The sequence below is a fragment of the Dermochelys coriacea genome, chromosome 3 (assembly GCF_009764565.3).
Source record: "Dermochelys coriacea isolate rDerCor1 chromosome 3, rDerCor1.pri.v4, whole genome shotgun sequence".
NCBI classification, from domain to species: domain Eukaryota; kingdom Metazoa; phylum Chordata; order Testudines; family Dermochelyidae; genus Dermochelys; species Dermochelys coriacea.
The window spans coordinates 60,421,538-60,437,871 of record NC_050070.1 but is presented as its reverse complement, the minus strand read 5'-3'; the positions used below and the strand labels follow the sequence as shown (position 1 = coordinate 60,437,871).

General features: G+C 41.9%; 2 protein-coding genes across 2 annotated transcripts in view; one reads left to right on the top strand and one right to left on the bottom strand.

The window, feature by feature from the left end:
- The window catches only part of IMPG1 (interphotoreceptor matrix proteoglycan 1), an 82,603-nt gene that overhangs the window by 54,248 nt on the left and 12,021 nt on the right, over positions 1–16,334 (top strand). The gene's annotated exons all lie outside the window — the stretch shown is intronic.
- On the bottom strand, positions 8,400–8,837 carry LOC119853442 (ubiquitin-like protein FUBI). The gene is given in 2 exon segments (XM_038396521.2): positions 8,400–8,676; positions 8,679–8,837. Coding segments are annotated over 2 exon segments (357 nt in total). The 5' UTR covers positions 8,794–8,837; the 3' UTR covers positions 8,400–8,434.

The following is a 16,334-nucleotide window of genomic DNA, read 5'->3' as shown; positions in this document are numbered from 1 at the left end:
CCTCTGGAATGGTGGTTGAAGCATGAAGGGACTATGCATCTTTAGTGCATCTGGCACGTCAATATCTTGCAGTGCCAGCTACAGCAGTTGCATTTGTACACATGTTCTCACTTTCGGGTGACATTGTAAACAAGAAGCGGGCAGCCTTATCTCCCGCAAATGTAAACAAATTTATTTGAGCAATTGACTAAACAAGAAGTAGGACTGAATGGACTTGTAGGTTCTAAAGTTTTACATTGTTTTATTTTTGAATGCAGTTATTTTTTGTCCATAGTTCTACATTTATAAGTTCAACTTTCATGATAAAGAGATTGCACTACAGTAGCTGTATTAGATGAATTGAAAGATACTATTTCTTTTGTTTTTTACAGTGCAAATACTTGTAATCAAAAACAGAGTAAGCCCTGTACACTTTGTATTTTGTGTTGTAATTGAAATCAATATATTTGAAAATGTAGAAAACATCCAAAAATATTTAAATAAATGGTAATCTGTTATTAACAGTACAATTAATTGCAATTCATTTTTTTAACCTTGCGATTTTTTAAATTGTGATTAATTTTTGTAATCATTTGAGAGCCCTATTTGTAAGCCTTTCATCTGTGTAGACTTTGGCCTAACCTGGTTTGGATCACTAGTAAAGTGAATTTTGAGGGTTTCATTCTATTCCCTCCATTAGACAAATTGAGCTGCATCTCAGAATCAGGCATAATTCAACATGACTAGCCATCCCTTTGAAGGACATGCTGAAAAGTAGAACTATGTAGGTCAAGAAGGATATGGATTAATTGGCAGAAATGTGAGGAAGCTCACACTATGCCTATTTGTACCATGTTTGATTGTAGCCATTTTTACTAGCATCTGACCTGCCTGAGTCCCAGCATTTAGGGCCAGATTCACCAGTTATGCCTTGGCTCTGGTAAACTGCTCTGGTGATGCAAAGCATCCATAAACCTAATTTGACTGTCCAGTTAAGGCAAAAGATATCTGTGTTGCTTTGCTTTGATCAAGTGGCAAAAAACATTTGGAATTTACCAGCAATTTGCCCACCTTGGCCCAAATCCTTAAACGTATTTAGGTGCCCCAGTCCCACTGAAATCAATAGGTTCCTAAATACCTTTGAGGATCTAGGCTATACTGTTTATCAAGCTGGCCAAATTGAAGTATGTGGTAGCCACACACAACAGATATTTCAACAAAATGGTAGGGCCCCCATGTTTGGACAGACCCTTCAATTTCGCTCTTACACACATTCTAGTAGTGTCAGGAATATGAAAAATAAGATGATTGCATACATCATTTCAAAGGCATATTGGGTTAGGAATATAAAATATCTGTTCTTTCAGTGATTTCCAGATATAGGCATTTGCTTGAGCTGAGAACTTGTGTAGGCTATTTTCCCTGGTAAGTACAGAAATGCTCAGAGTTGATCATAGTCAGTTTTCCTTTTTAAAACATTCAATTTTATGTTTGGTTTTAGGAAATGAGGCGCCATGTTCTTACAAGAATATTTTATCTCATGGGACTTTTGTATTGTTTTTGTTATTGCATAAACTAAATAAACTCTGGTACCACAGAGCTGCATGTCCAAGTATTATGTTGGTCTTCATCTTGCAGATAAGGGTAATTTGTCATGTTGCTCTATCAGTACAGAAAAGAAGAAAAGGACTCTAGGGTTTTAAGCATCCTACTTAGAATTTTATTTCAAATCACTTCCTCAGTTCTAGAGTATATGCATTGTTTCTGAGGCTTGTCAAAATTTAATTTAAAATTGCTCCCACCTAATCCACACACAAATGATACTCCAATCCCTTACTTATGCCATGCTTTAGAAAGCTCCAGAATAAAATATATTATCCACAGTCGCAATTCAGCAACATCTAGTATACTTAGCTACACATTTCTTTAAATGTTTAGGTGTTCTGTAAAGTTTTTGGTTATATTGATAACATCCCTCATTTTAAACACTTCGATATGTCAACATATTTGCACTTTCCAGCTTTGATTGCATATCAGTCTGCAATGGGAATTGGAGTAGTGAGTCCCACCCCCAGTATTATGGATTTGAGTAAGCTTCTCAATGCTCATCGATTCAGCTTCTTTTTTAAAGTACATTCATCTCGAGATGCTTTGCGTCTCAATTTTTCTGTCACTCCGCTGCCTTCGTTCATTTAAACACTGATCTCATCTAGACCTTCCTGTTTGACATGGCGTGTGGCTTGTTTGAGAGGAATTTAATACTGATAAATACAAATAGCACATTGTTCTCTTTAATGCAGAATTTTAATACAAAATTATGGTTTTAATAAACCACTGAAAGTAGCACCTAATATACTAATGCAGCTATCAAAGTAATTTTACAACCTGTTTTCATTGTCCTTACTGACGCCATACCCGCAGGATTATTCTGGACTCAAGCAGTTAATCCCTTCTAGCAACCTGTTACTTGTAGGACTGAGTTTTACAACATTTGAAAACTAAGATGTTATTTTATTTGGAGAGTTGAATAATAAGTGAGATAAGGGTTCACTGAACAATAACCCTGACCTTTTTTCACATAACTGTACTGTAGCTTTCATGACCCACCACTGACTTCCTGTCATGTCCGGTTTTTAATTAGGCTCACCCCGTTTTGGTATTCTCATAAAATGCAGGGACAATAGACCCACACTGCTCTTGTTTGATGATCCTCTAATTAGAGATATCTATTTTAGGCAGTTTATAGTATTAGTTAATAAGACAGATGGGAGGAAAGGGAAATGCTGTCTCTTTCACATCACTATGCTCAGAATATACTCCAGCAAGTGGGTAGCACCAAACAGCTGGGTTAGTTCATTGATTTTGAGAGTCTTGCCTTCAAAATGCAGCATTTCTGGAAATATCATCCCACCCGGCCTGATCTATAAGCCCTTTGAAGTTAATGGAAGGATTCCTGTTGATTTCAGTGGATGCTGGATCAGGCCCAGTGTTAACCCCTTAGTATTTTTTACACTGCAGTGTCTTCCCCCATTGAAAAGATTAATCATGAAATGGAGTTAAGTAGTGCTGCACAGAGACATTGGGGAGATCTTTGGACACCTCCTCATAAAATAGTGGCCCCCACAAACCTCTTTTCCGCTTCATTCAGGGATCTGTACATATTTTGGAACAGGTTACTCCATAGAACTGTGCTTACATTGAAGAACCTTGATAGTGCCAAAGACCCACAAGACCTAAAATCCAACCTGCAAATCCCACAAATGTATGAAGTTAGTAAAGGTGCATAAAAATAGATAGATAGATATAAAATCAGATATATAAAATGTCCTACACAGTCCCTTGTCTGGGTTTTTATCTTAAAGGCACTAATTCTTCACCAATACCTCATTTAAAAAACCATGTTCTTAGCAGTAGCACTTGAGAATTGAAAGAATTCAGCATCAAAGGCGGCAGTGGAGCCCACAGGTAAGGAACTATAAGCAAAAAAGAGCAGGGCTTTTATATATTTAACAGAAGCATCAAATGCCTTGAAGGAAAAAGCCACAGGCAAATATCTAATTAAGGTATATAAAGTCCTTAATGAAACAGAAAATGCCAAGTTGAATTAATATTTTTAGACCATAAGAAATTATGAGACAAGGCATGTGGGAATGCAAATTGAAGAAAAATGAATTCAGAATAAAGATCACTGGAACCAAGTCCCTCAGAAAACTGTAATGAGTAGAATTTCTAAGTGAACAAGATTGCCAAGACGGACACAATGGGGGTTACTGAAGGAACACTTAGAAATGATATGGGGCAGGAGCACACAGTGGAAGGAGGGTCACATGAAATTAACTTCTGTTATTTCCATGAAAATTACGTCATACCCAAGTACGGCAGTGTGCATTTGAGTTTATGGTTACCTAAGGAGCTACATCCCCGTACTGGGGTCCTCACTGGTCAGCACACTGAATATAGGGCTGTAATAAATACAACTGAAGATCTTGTGGTTCAAATTTAGATGTCATTGTTTCATGTATGTGAAGAAAATAGCCCTCCGATCTAGGTTGTGGCTACATTTCAAGCTCAACAAGTAACTCCTAGCTCAAGGAGATATAGCCATGCTAGCTCAGATCAAGCTAGCATATTAAAAGTGTAAGTGTAGCCATGGCAGTGCGAGCTGCAGAAGAGGCTAGCTTCCCCTAATACATATGCATTCAAAACACTAGGTATGTATACAAGGTAGCTAGCCAGGCCTACTGCTGCAGCTACACTTGTACTTTTAGCATGCTAGGTCGATCAGAGCTAATGCGGGTACGTCTTCTTGAACTGGAAATTAATTCTCCCACTCCAGTGAAGACATACCCTTAGAGAGTAAATTTTCTCTAGTCTGTAGTATGTATTATAGAGTGTGCTAGCAGCATCACCGATTATTAAGGTAACTGACACTTCCCATTAAAAGACCCTGTTTTCAGGGGCTTATAACTTTGCGAGATTTTAACAATTTGGACTGAAATTTTCTATATTGAGTGTTGCCTCGGGCTAAATTTGGGGGGGGGCGGGCGGGGGAATCAGCCCAAACTGTTCAGCCATTCCTGAGAACAAGACTAGGAGAAAACACATTGTTTTGCCCACATTAAAAAATTCTCATAGCTTTTTCTTTGAAAAGTTCTCACACCTCCATGCTTTGAAACACGGACTTGAAATTTGGCAGAATGGCCTATGTATCAGGGATGTGCCTCTGAAAAATTCACCCACACGTTTGGCCAAGTCATAAGACTCTGAAAAACTGCAGTTCACCCATGCTCAGCAGAGACATCTTTGCCTTTTTTTTTTTTAAGCCAAGGTGGAAAAGGACTGGGCAGGGACCAGTTGGAGGAGACATGGCAGAAGGAATTAAACTTGGGGCAAGAAGAGTCTGTGACCATTACCGCACCCTCCCATTCAGATCAGGGAATGGAAGCAATATTGTTGAGTCTTACCCTTCATCTGCAATATAATTAAACTGTATCATAATACATGTACAAAAAGGGGGCCCAAATTAAAGTGGCACAGACAACCTTAATTCTGGCATTTTCTATCTCCCAAGTTGACTTCACAACCTTAATAGTGTTATTTTAATGTAGTTTTTGTGTGTATGTGTACAATATTACTATCCCTTTGTATTTGTCCTATGGTACAAAATCAAGTTTTCACCCAGAGGCAGTGTGATGTCACCTGCATCTTCACAGGTAACGTAATGACAATGCACAACTGCAATGCATGAGGACTCCTAAAATAAATTCAGGCCTTAGCAACTACATACCATTGAGTAGTCCTGGGCTAGGGTTGTAGAATGCACAACAGACCTGTGAAAATTGGGACTGCCCTGAAAATTTCAGGACAAGTGGTAACCAGTGGTGAGCTGGAGCCGGTTCACACCAGTTCGCTAGAACCGGTTGTTAAATTTAGAAGCCCTTTTAAAACTGGTTGTTGAGTGAGAGACAACGGGTTCTAAAAGGGCTTCTAAATTTAACCAGCTCCAGCCCTAGAGCACCCCTGGGGAAAATTTGATGGGTGCAGAGCACCCACTGGCAGCTCCCCACCCCACTCCCGGCCCCACCTTACCTCCGCTCTGCCTCTGCCTCCTCCCCTGAACGCGCTGCCCCATCCTGCTTCTCCGCCCCCACCCCCCAGCTTCCCGCGAATCAGCTGTTCACGTGGGAAGCTGGGACGGGCTGAGAAGCAGGCGGCGTCTTCCTGCTCAGGCCCAGGGAAGCGGAGATGAGCTAGGGTGGGGGGGGCGCGAGGAGGGCCGCCCGCGCCGCAGCAGGTAACCCGGGGGGGGGGGGTGCCTGCGCAGGGGAACTGCTCCCCGCCCCAGCTCACCTCCGCCTCCCTGGGCCGGAGTGTGAAGCCACCGCCTGCTTCTCAGCCCTCCCAGGCTTCCCGCCGAACAGCTGATTCACAGGAAGGGGTGGCGGAGAAGCAGAGCGGGGCGGTGCGTTCATCGGAGGAGTCGGAGCGGAGGTGAGGTGATCTGGGGCCGAACGCGGGGCTGGAGCACCCAAGGAGTCGGCGCCTAAGGTGCCACTTTTGATGTGATCAGTGGGGAAGCAGCCGCTCCCCTTGCTGCCCCGCTAACTAGGCTCCCCCGCCCCTAGGAGCCAGAGGGACCTGCCGGATGCTTCCTGATGGCTGCCCCAGGTAAGCACCACCGGGATTCCCCACCTCGGCCCCTGGCAGGTCCCTCTGGCCCTTAAAGGTGGGGTGGGCACCCATGACGGTGGCCCACGAGACCCTCCTGCCTGGTTCTAGGGGCAGACAGGGGAGGGGGGTGGATGGGGCAGGGAGTCCTGGGGGCGCCATGAAGGAACACGGGGGATTGGATGGGACAGGAGTCCAGGGGGTGGGGGGTGGGCAATGGGGTGAGGAGGGAACCCATTGTTAAGATTTTGGCAGCTTATCACTGGTGGTAACCCGAGTAGGAACGGCCAGGAGACCTGAGGTTGTGTAAGACTTGAGATTAGATCTGCATAAAATTTTTTGTCTGAAACTTTTTTCTAGCAAAAAAATGCAGACAAGGTAATAGAGCTTGCCAAGACTATTATACCCAGTAGGGAAAATAATTCCTTGTTCTTAGAGAATGAGGTTGGGGGGTTGATTTGTTTTTTAATAACTACAAAAGGATAATTAACTTTATAAGTAAAATAAACACCTTATGATCACAGGATTCTTTTTGGTGACTCAAACTCACATGATTTGTTCTCCCTGTTGAGGAATTAAACTCTGTGTCTAGAAAATCACTCTTACAGCGATTTAATATTGCAGAGTGTTCAGGAAATGGCCTCTTTTAATTTAACGTTTTGACATGTATGCCAACAGCAGTTTAGCTTTAGACATCATAATATCCTCAGTATCAGACAGTATGGTGGGGATTTCCATTCTTCATCTGGGAAAATCCAAAATAAAATGCAAAAGTTTCACTTTTTCATACAGTGCCAAAGCTTCATAAACAGTGTCTTTGAAGAAATGTTATCAGCATGGTTCTGTATCCTTAATCATTTATCTAGTAAATAGTTTACCAGTCTAGTAAAAACTCAGAGAAACAATGGGAAATGTCCAAAGGCAAAGATCTTTGGATCCAAAACTTCTACATATTTCATTCATGCATTAACAACTCAAAAGATCATTTGATCAAAAATCAGTTATGAACAGCGAGCAAACAGAAGCTGAGCCATGCAGCTTGCCATAAAATGGCTGACGCTCATTTTTCTACTGCTTTTAATGGAGGGTCTTTGGAGCTCTGTCTCACGCTTATTCAAAACACAAAAGAAAATGAGGACTCAATCACAAAGCTCAGCACAATTCAAAGATTCTGGGACTGCTTCTCTGTTGCAGTAAGGAGCCTTTATATCGCTCTGTTAGCGTAAAGGGCCCAAAAATGGTCTGTGGGAGGGTTCCTCTTTGTAAATCCCCTCTGGTGTAGCACTATTGGAGTTGCTGCCACCCACAGTCCTTGGTGTGAAAGGGCAAGTTGGGGGCATGGCTAGAACACCTGATGATAAAGCTATTCTCTGTGTGTCACGGCCCACTGGGGTTAGGGTAGACCTGAGGCTCTTCTAACCTACATTGGTGGTTGTGCACCAGTCCCAAATGTCCCCAGACCATAGAAAGCACAAAGATATCTCAAACCCAACTTTGCCTCCCTGCTGCCCTCTATTCAGGGTCTTAGCCATGGAGGGACAAACTGAGAACTGGGGCCTCTGTTTCCTAGGCCCTAGTTTATCATGTAAATTGATTATTCTGATGCTGACAATGGTTACAACTTCCCTTTGTAGGTAGCTGGTAAATTCACCAGAAAGGGACTTTTAAAGATTTTTGTAATATTGGAATAAATGTTCATATAAGCTATAAAACATTTCCAATAATAAAGACATTTTATTATTAGAACCCAGACCCTCTTAAGATTGAATCTTGGCTCTGACTTTTCAGACGTGTGTACTGGTAACCTGCAGCTCCCACTGATTTCAGTCGGAAACATGGGAGCTCAGCATCTTTGAGAACCAGACCCAACATCTTTGTCCTATGCCCTTCAGCTCAACATGCATTTAAGGTATGCAGGTATCCTATAAATCCGAAAGCCCAGTTAAAACCAAGAGAGATGGAGAACTAGCAATACATCTGCCAACTATCACCCTGACCACTTTGATTGGGTGTTGTGTCCCATTTCCCCCTCACCTTTCATCTGCTTTGTATCTTTCAGAATATAGGTTCTTCAAAGTAGGGTCTTTCTATATGTATGTGTAGCACCTAGCAGATTTTGGTTAATGAGGGTTATAAGGAGAATAGTTGCACAGGATGGAACTCAGGAGTCGTAATATCAAACGATTTAATCAGTACAGCACCAATTGTTAGGGAGTGTTGTTATTCTTACAGGTTTTGTTTTTTGTTTTTTCGGGTGACATCTGCTTTATTGGGTGAGGTGTGCCATTTAGGAGTTAGCACTGGGGCCCTTCTTCTTGCCAAAGCCCTGGTTGTACTGCATGTGTCTCTTGGCACAGCCAGTCTCCTCCTCCTCCTTCTCTTGCTTGGCAACCTTGGGAGTCTGGCCTCTCACCTTCCCAGCACGAGCCAGGGAGCCATGGACCTTACCACCCAGCATGGTAAATTCGCTGATGCCACATTGCCCAATGAGAGATTCGTCCTCCAAGGGAGTTCCACCCAAGAGAACACCTGATCCTCAGGTGCCATGCCCTCCAGGGACTCAATGTGAGCCTTAATGTGAGCTACTGTTTCCTGTCCAAACACCTCAAGGGTGTACAGCTTTTGAGCACGGATGAACAGCTGCATGGTTCCAGCTATGCACGAGACGCCACACCCATACAAAGTCACAGGAAGTGCTTTTAAAAATACTATAGTCTTCCACAACAACAGTCTAACAACAACAATACGCTGTCATAGGACAATATTTGAGAATAGCACAGAGTCACTTTCCTCTCACTCTGAATAAGGTACTTTATTAAAATAAGGTAAGCAATATTATCCCTAAACCTAGTCTCTCTCCCTTTGCTTCACTGCAGAGTTTTTGTTTAGCACTTCTCCCAAACACTCTTCTGCATAGATTCCTGCTATAAAGAAACAGTACTCATCTTCACAAGTAGTGTTTGAGTTATTACTATCATAATATTGATGCACTGTTGCTAACACACAGGGCTGGGCATCAGAATTGTATTGTATTCAAGGCCTAAAATTCACTGTGTGAATTAAGATGAGTCACTTAAAACTACCTGTCTCACAAATACCATCACAATTTCACAGTCTGCTAAACTCAAGCCCATAAATATTCCATTTTAATTTATCATTTTGGGACAGGGATGCTCCGGAGGGTTGGTGATTTTCCTAAAAAAACTGTTTATCCAACACTAATCTCCACCAAACTAAAACCTATTTCTGAGCACACTTGTACCTCACTGCAATCTTGTCTTATTCACTGTCAATCTAACAGTTGATTCTGCCATCAATAAAAGTGAGGACTTATTTACCACAGGACATGGTTAGGTTTATTTGATATAAAACTCTGCCCCTTCCCTGATTGATCAATGTCACAACAAACCATAAAAGTTAGGAGATGGGAATGATTTATTGCTACAGCTGTCAATAAAATGGGGATATAGATTTTAAAGCTCCTGTAATTTGATTTCATTAAATTTATACACACATATATTACAACTAAAGGAAACACACACATATATTACAACTAAAGGAGAGGTTTCAGAGTAGTAGCCGTGTTAGTCTGTATTCGCAAAAAGAAAAGGAGTACTTGTGGCACCTTAGAGACTAACAAATTTATTTGAGCATAAGTTTTCGTGAGCTACAGCTCACTTCATCGGATGCATTCGATGGAAAATACAGTGGGGAGATTTATATACACATACAGAGAACATGAAACAATGGGTTTTATCATACACATTGTAAGGAGAGTGATCACTTAAGATGAGCTATTACAAGCAGGAAGGGGAGGGGGTGAAGGAGGAAAACCTTTTATGGTGATAATCAAGGTTGGCCATTTCCAGCAGTTGACAAGAACGTCTGAGGAATAGTGGGGGGTGGGGTGGGGGGGAGAAATAACATGGGGAAATAGTTTTACTTTGTGTAATGACTCATCCATTCCCAGTCTCCATTCAAGCCTACATTAATTGTATCCAGTTTGCAAATTAATTCCAATTCAGCAGTCTCTCGTTGGAGTCTGTTTTTGAAGTTTTTTTGTGAAAGGATAGCCACGCTCAGGTCTGTAATCGTGTGACCAGAGAGATTAAAGTGTTCTCCGACTGGTTTTTGAATGTTATAATTCTTGATGTCTGATTTGTGTCCATTTATTCTTTTACGTAGAGACTGTCCAGTTTGACCAATACATGGCAGAGGAGCATTGCTGGCACATGATGGCATATATCACATTGGTAGATGTGCAGGTGAACCAGCCTCTGATAGCATGGCTGATGTGATTAGGCCCTATGATGGTGTCCCCTGAATAGATATGTGGACAACGGGCTTTGTTGCAAGGATAGGTTCCTGGGTTAGTGGTTCTGTTGTGTGGTGTGTGGTTGCTGGTGAGTATTTGCTTCAGACTGGGGGGCTGTCTGTAAGCAAGGACTGGCCTTTCTACCAAGATCTGTGAGAGTGATGGGTCGTCCTTCAGGATAGGTTGTAGATCCTTGATGATGCGTTGGAGAGGTTTTACTTGGGGGCTGAAGGTGATGGCTAGTGGCGTTCTGTTATTTTCTTTGTTGGGCCTGTCCTGTAATAGGTGACTTCTGGGTACTCTTCCAGCTCTGTCAATCTGTTTCTTCACTTCAGCAGGTGGGTATTGTAGTTGTAAGAATACATGATAGAGATCTTGTAGGTGTTTGTCTCTGTCTGAGGGGTTGGAGCAAATGCGGTTATATCGTAGAGCTTGGCTGTAGACAATGGATCGTGTAGTGTGATCTGGATGAAAGCTAGGCATGTAGGTAGGAATAGCGGTCAGTAGGTTTCCGATATAGGGTGGTGTTTATGTGACCATCGCGTATTTGCACCGTAGTGTCCAGGAAGTGGATCTCTTGTGTGGACTGGTCCAGGTTGAGGTTGATGGTGGGATGGAAATTGTTGAAATCATGATGGAATTCCTCAAGAGCTTCTTTTCCATGGGTCCAGATGATGAAGATGTCATCAATGTAGCGCAAGTAGAGTAGGGGCATTAGGGGACGAGAGCTGAGGAAGCATTGTTCTAAGTCAGCCATAAAAATGCTGGCATACCGTGGGGCCATGCGGGTACCCATCGCAGTGCCGCTGATTTGAAGGTATACATTGTCCCCAAATGTGAAATTGTTATGGGTGAGGACAAAGTCACAAAGTTCAGCCACCAGGTTAGCCGTGACGTTATCGGGGATACTGTTCCTGATGGCTTGAGGTCCATCTTTGTGTGGAATGTTGGTGTAGAGGGCTTCTACATCCATAGTGGCCAGGATAGTGTTTTTAGGAAGATCACCGATGGATTGTAGTTTCCTCAGGAAGTCAGTGGTGTCTCGAAGATAGCTGGGAGTGCTAGTTGGTAGGGTCTGAGGAGGGAGTCTACATAGCCAGACAATCCTGCACCATCTCAGGGTGCCAATGCCTGAGATGATGGGGCATCCAGATTTCCAGGTTTATGGATCTTGGGTAGCAGATAGAATACCCCAGGTCAGGGTTCCAGGGGTGTGTCTGTGCGGATTTGTTCTTGTGCTTTTTCAGGGAGTTTCTTGAGCAAATGCTGTAGTTTATTTGGTAACCCTCAGTGGGATCAGAGAGTAATGGCTTGTAGAAAGTGGTGTTGGAGAGCTGCCTAGTAGCCTCTTGTTTATATTCCGACCTATTCATGATGACGACAGCACCTCCTTTGTCAGCCTATGTTATTCCCCATGTTATTTCTCCCCTCCACCCTACCCCCCCACTGTTCCTCAGACGTTCTTGTTAACTGCTAGAAATGGCCCACCTTGATTATCACCATAAAAGGTTTTCCTCCTTCCCCCCTCCTCTTCCTGCTCGTAATAGCTCATCTTACGTGATCGCTCTCCTTACAGTGTGTATGATAAAACCCATTGTTTCATGTTCTCTGTGGGTGTATATAAATCTCCCCACTGTATTTTCCACCGAATGCATCCGATGAAGTGAGCTGTAGCTCACGAAAGCTTATGCTCAAATAAATTTGTTAGTCTCTAAGGTGCCAAAAGTACTTCTTTTCTTTTAACTAAAGGAGACTATTTTAGCATATATGCCTATTGACTGTTATATACACAGCTCTACCTGTTTGTGCTAACCAAAACCCAATTTACTTGGATAAGGGCAGAGGGAGTTCATTATCTTTGCATTTAGAAACATTTCTGCAACTTCAGTTTATGAGCTATACATACTCAGTTTCTGATTTGATGGTATTTGCAGCATGGACCCCAGTTTTAATGCTGGTTTCAGAGTAGCAGCCGTGTTAGTCCGTATTCACAAAAAGAAAGCACTCTCCTTACAGCGTGTATGATAAAACCCATTGTTTCGTGTTCTCTGTGTATGTGTACATAAATCTCCCCACTGTATTTTCCACTGAATACATCCGATGAAGTGAGCTGTAGCTCACGAAAGCTTATGCTCAAATAAATTTGTTAGTCTCTAAGGTGCCATAAGTACTCCTTTCGTTTTAATGCTGAATGACACAGGAGGAGGTCTTTGCACTGACAAACTAATTGTGTATGCAGTTGTATTATTATTGATTGTTTCTATTGTGGCAGCACTTGAGGATTTTAATCACGTGTTAAGGCCCCATACTTTGGTATATCATTTACTGTGGACATCACATACACCATTAATTGAACAGAATACTGTACATGGCTTCAGTTTTATCCAGTGTTCTGATATTTCTCTTTTGGCCCTAATTGGACAATAGTTCCTGTATTACATTTTCAACAGTGCAAACTGTATGTTGTGCCTGCACTCTTGTGTGGAAGAAAATATAAATTGACTCTCATTTTATAGCCCCTTTGCACTTTCAGGGATCTGTAAAGTGGTCTTAGAATAAATAGGCCCTCAGCCTCTCCTTTTAATTCAGTGGTGTTTTTACACTTTCATAGCATCCAACAATCCATAGTGTCACTCATGGATTTAACAGTACTGGTTTCTTTTCCCCAAGTGCCAATGCTCTGAGTTCCTTTTAGTGTTGAACGTTGCATGGTGTGTATTTTATATAGAAGTCACTCGAAGAAGGAGCCATTGGGTGGGTGATCTGTCAAAATGCAGTCGTGTAATGTAAGCAAACTGGTGTTCTGACTGATTTTAACATCTAGCTATACGTCACCAGGATATAATGCTTCTTTCCATGCAACTTGTTCAGCTTCCTAGAATCATTGCGCTGAGCTTTTAATGCTCAATTCAAATCCAGTTAGCCTCATCTCACTTGGCCAGGTTTTATACCCAGGTAACTCCACTGTTTTCTGTGAACTCGCTCCTGAAGTAAATGAGATCAGAACCTGTCCCTAATCATTCAACCAGCAATCAGAATCAATGTTTACCTATTAATTAGAAAAATCGCCTTATCTAAATACGGGTACTTTTGTCCAAAATAATAAGGTGTTCAAAGAAAAGGGGTCTGCACTTATGAAGGAGAAGGCAGCAGAATTGGTAGGGAAGGTTTGCTGGGCTTGTAACAGGGAAGAAATGAGCCACAAGCCACCTCCTATCACCCACTGTCTATGTGTCCTATTTATAGAGTGTTCACCACTGTAGTATATAACTAATAACCCCTATCTTCAGAAGGGCAAGGGATACATTCAGCCACCTTCCAGTGCCCTTGCTATCTGTTGTGGCTTCCTCCCTAAACCTCTGATTCTGCTACTTCCAGAAGGGGAGTAAATTACATAATGTGTGTGACCTCTCTCCAGTTGCCTTCGCTGTAGCAAGCTAGGTGTTTGTTTCTGAGTGAGTATTTCTTGCACAGCCACAAGAGAACTGTGATATGCTTTGGGATACAATGTTACTGTCATAGTAAACTCAAATATTTAACAAAAGTTTGCCTAGTATTTGTATTTTCCAAGATAAATATCAGCAAATTACAGAAATACAATATACGGTCCTGTTACTCAATGCCTGCCTAAAGCAGTATTGGAATCTGATTTTTGCATGGTGCCTTTCATAATGGTATTCAAGCAGTCTGCAGCGGAGTAAACTGATGTAGTGACTGTGTAGGCAGAAGCAGCTGCCATAAGGCTGTTAACAGACTCTGCTTTACCCAAGAAGGAACTGTACCCCATTGCACTCTTATTCTTTTTCAGAAAGGGCAATAAATTGTTCAAGCTGGACAGTCAGAAAGACCTTTGTTCATCCATTCATCCAAAAGATGGAGAGCGCTTGAAAAAAATGAAGCACTCTAGAACTCAGCTTATAGGAAGGAATGACTTAACATTTGTACCTGCTTGTACCCTAGAAACCAATACTGGCAAAAGTGTATAAACTCAATGACACGAGATGATGCCAAATGACAGAGTGCTGTCATCTGAGCAATGCCATCCCAACTGCTTACGTCATAAACCATGACAAACAGTCCAAATATTTCCTTCTAGGTCAAAAACATCAAGGCACTTCTACAAGTACTCCTTTCCTCTCACCATAGGATCTGAGAGCCTCTCGGACATGAATGAATCACAACAGCTCTGAGAATGGAAATTGAAGTAGAGAGAGATTAATGGACTTTCTCACAATCACATAGGAAGTTTGAGAATTGAACTCAGATCTTCCAAGGCCCACTACATTATCTTAATCACAAGACCAGCCTCTTTTTAAGTGCTTTGACCAAACATACGTCAAACAGTGTAGGTCAGTGAATTATCAATCTCCACATAACAAAGCCATGGGAAAACAAAATGATGAATGAAAGAAAATATGTACCCGTTATTTTCCCACCTTGCACAAGGTGGTGATTATGACAGGAAGAGGAATCTTTTTTTCAAGGGCCTAATTCTGAAGTCTTTAGAACAGCATACATACAGTTGAGGGCAGATTTTGGTACAGGGCATCTATTTTGATGTCTGATCATCCTAAAGGAAAGAGGACTTGGACATTTTTGTAGCTCCCTACCCAGGAACACTAGCTTTAAGCTAACGTATGAAAGAATTCTCATTGGTAATTAAAAGAACGGTGAGTGGCAGCAATATTTTAAGAATGGGCTCACAAAAGGACAAGAATTCCCTTTAGACTTAGAGCCACTCTGATTGACAGGATTTATCTGCAGATAGGAGGGGGTGAGGGAGTAGCATATTTCTTTACTTTCCCATTTAACAGAAAAGGTCTCCTGTAACCACTATCAAGAGAAGAGGTAACTCATTTATATTAAGGTTCTCTCTCATGGAAATGCATATTTTCTCCTAACCCTACAGATTGGATAAGCACAGGCTCACAACTTGTGTCATTTGAAGAGAGGGGAGATCGTATGGAGGGTTTAGGGATAACTGTACTTGGGAATATTTTGAAAATACCTCTTTTTTTCCCCTCTCTCCCCTCAGTCCAGTCTAAAGGGAAATATTTGCTTTTCAGAAGTATTTTTGAAGGATACTGCCAGGATAAGTGATCTCTGGCAGGGATAATAAAGTAGTGTCCAAAGATGAAGCAGATTCCATCAGAGGCTGGAAATCACCCTCACTTTCCTGCCAAGTCAAGGCAGGAGTTTTGACTAGGAGCCCATCCAGCCCCCTAACGAGAGCACCACTGAGAAAGAGCGAAGTTACCCTCTTTAGTCTGAAGTTGAAATCTGTCATTTTCTGTTATCTTACTACATACAGTAAGTTAGCTGCTTGTTTGAATTCAAACAAACAGTCTCATTCTTCATGCTTAAGATTTGAATTTCAGCTACACATTCCTAGACTGCCTCTGAGTTGCAGCAGGCATCTGAAGGGACCCTATAATCGGGCGGGGGGCAAATGGGTTGTTTTAAATGCAGCAAATGATTCTTTAGGAGGATTTTGTTTGTTTTTTAAATAGCATAAATACAAGAAACGTATTTTGTATCTGAGGAGGTAGCACAGGTTTGTACAACCACATTTTGAGGTCAGTAGCAAATGCCATCTTTAATCTTTCACAAAGCGGGAGTGGCCAGGAATGACTCAAGCCCTGCATTGATCCAAGCAGATAAGTCAAAGCTGCAACCTGCGCTTTCAGTCAGTGTAAACCAACAGTGCGATTACGTGTGTCAAAGCCACACAGTGCGTTAGCAGAAGTTAGGGAAAATCTTACAAAGTGTGATCATCACTTAAACAAAGCACACACAAAGCTCAGCATGTAACCATGTGGACTGAGCATTTTCCTCCATTTTCTTACTAAGTCATCAGAAAGCGGTCATAATA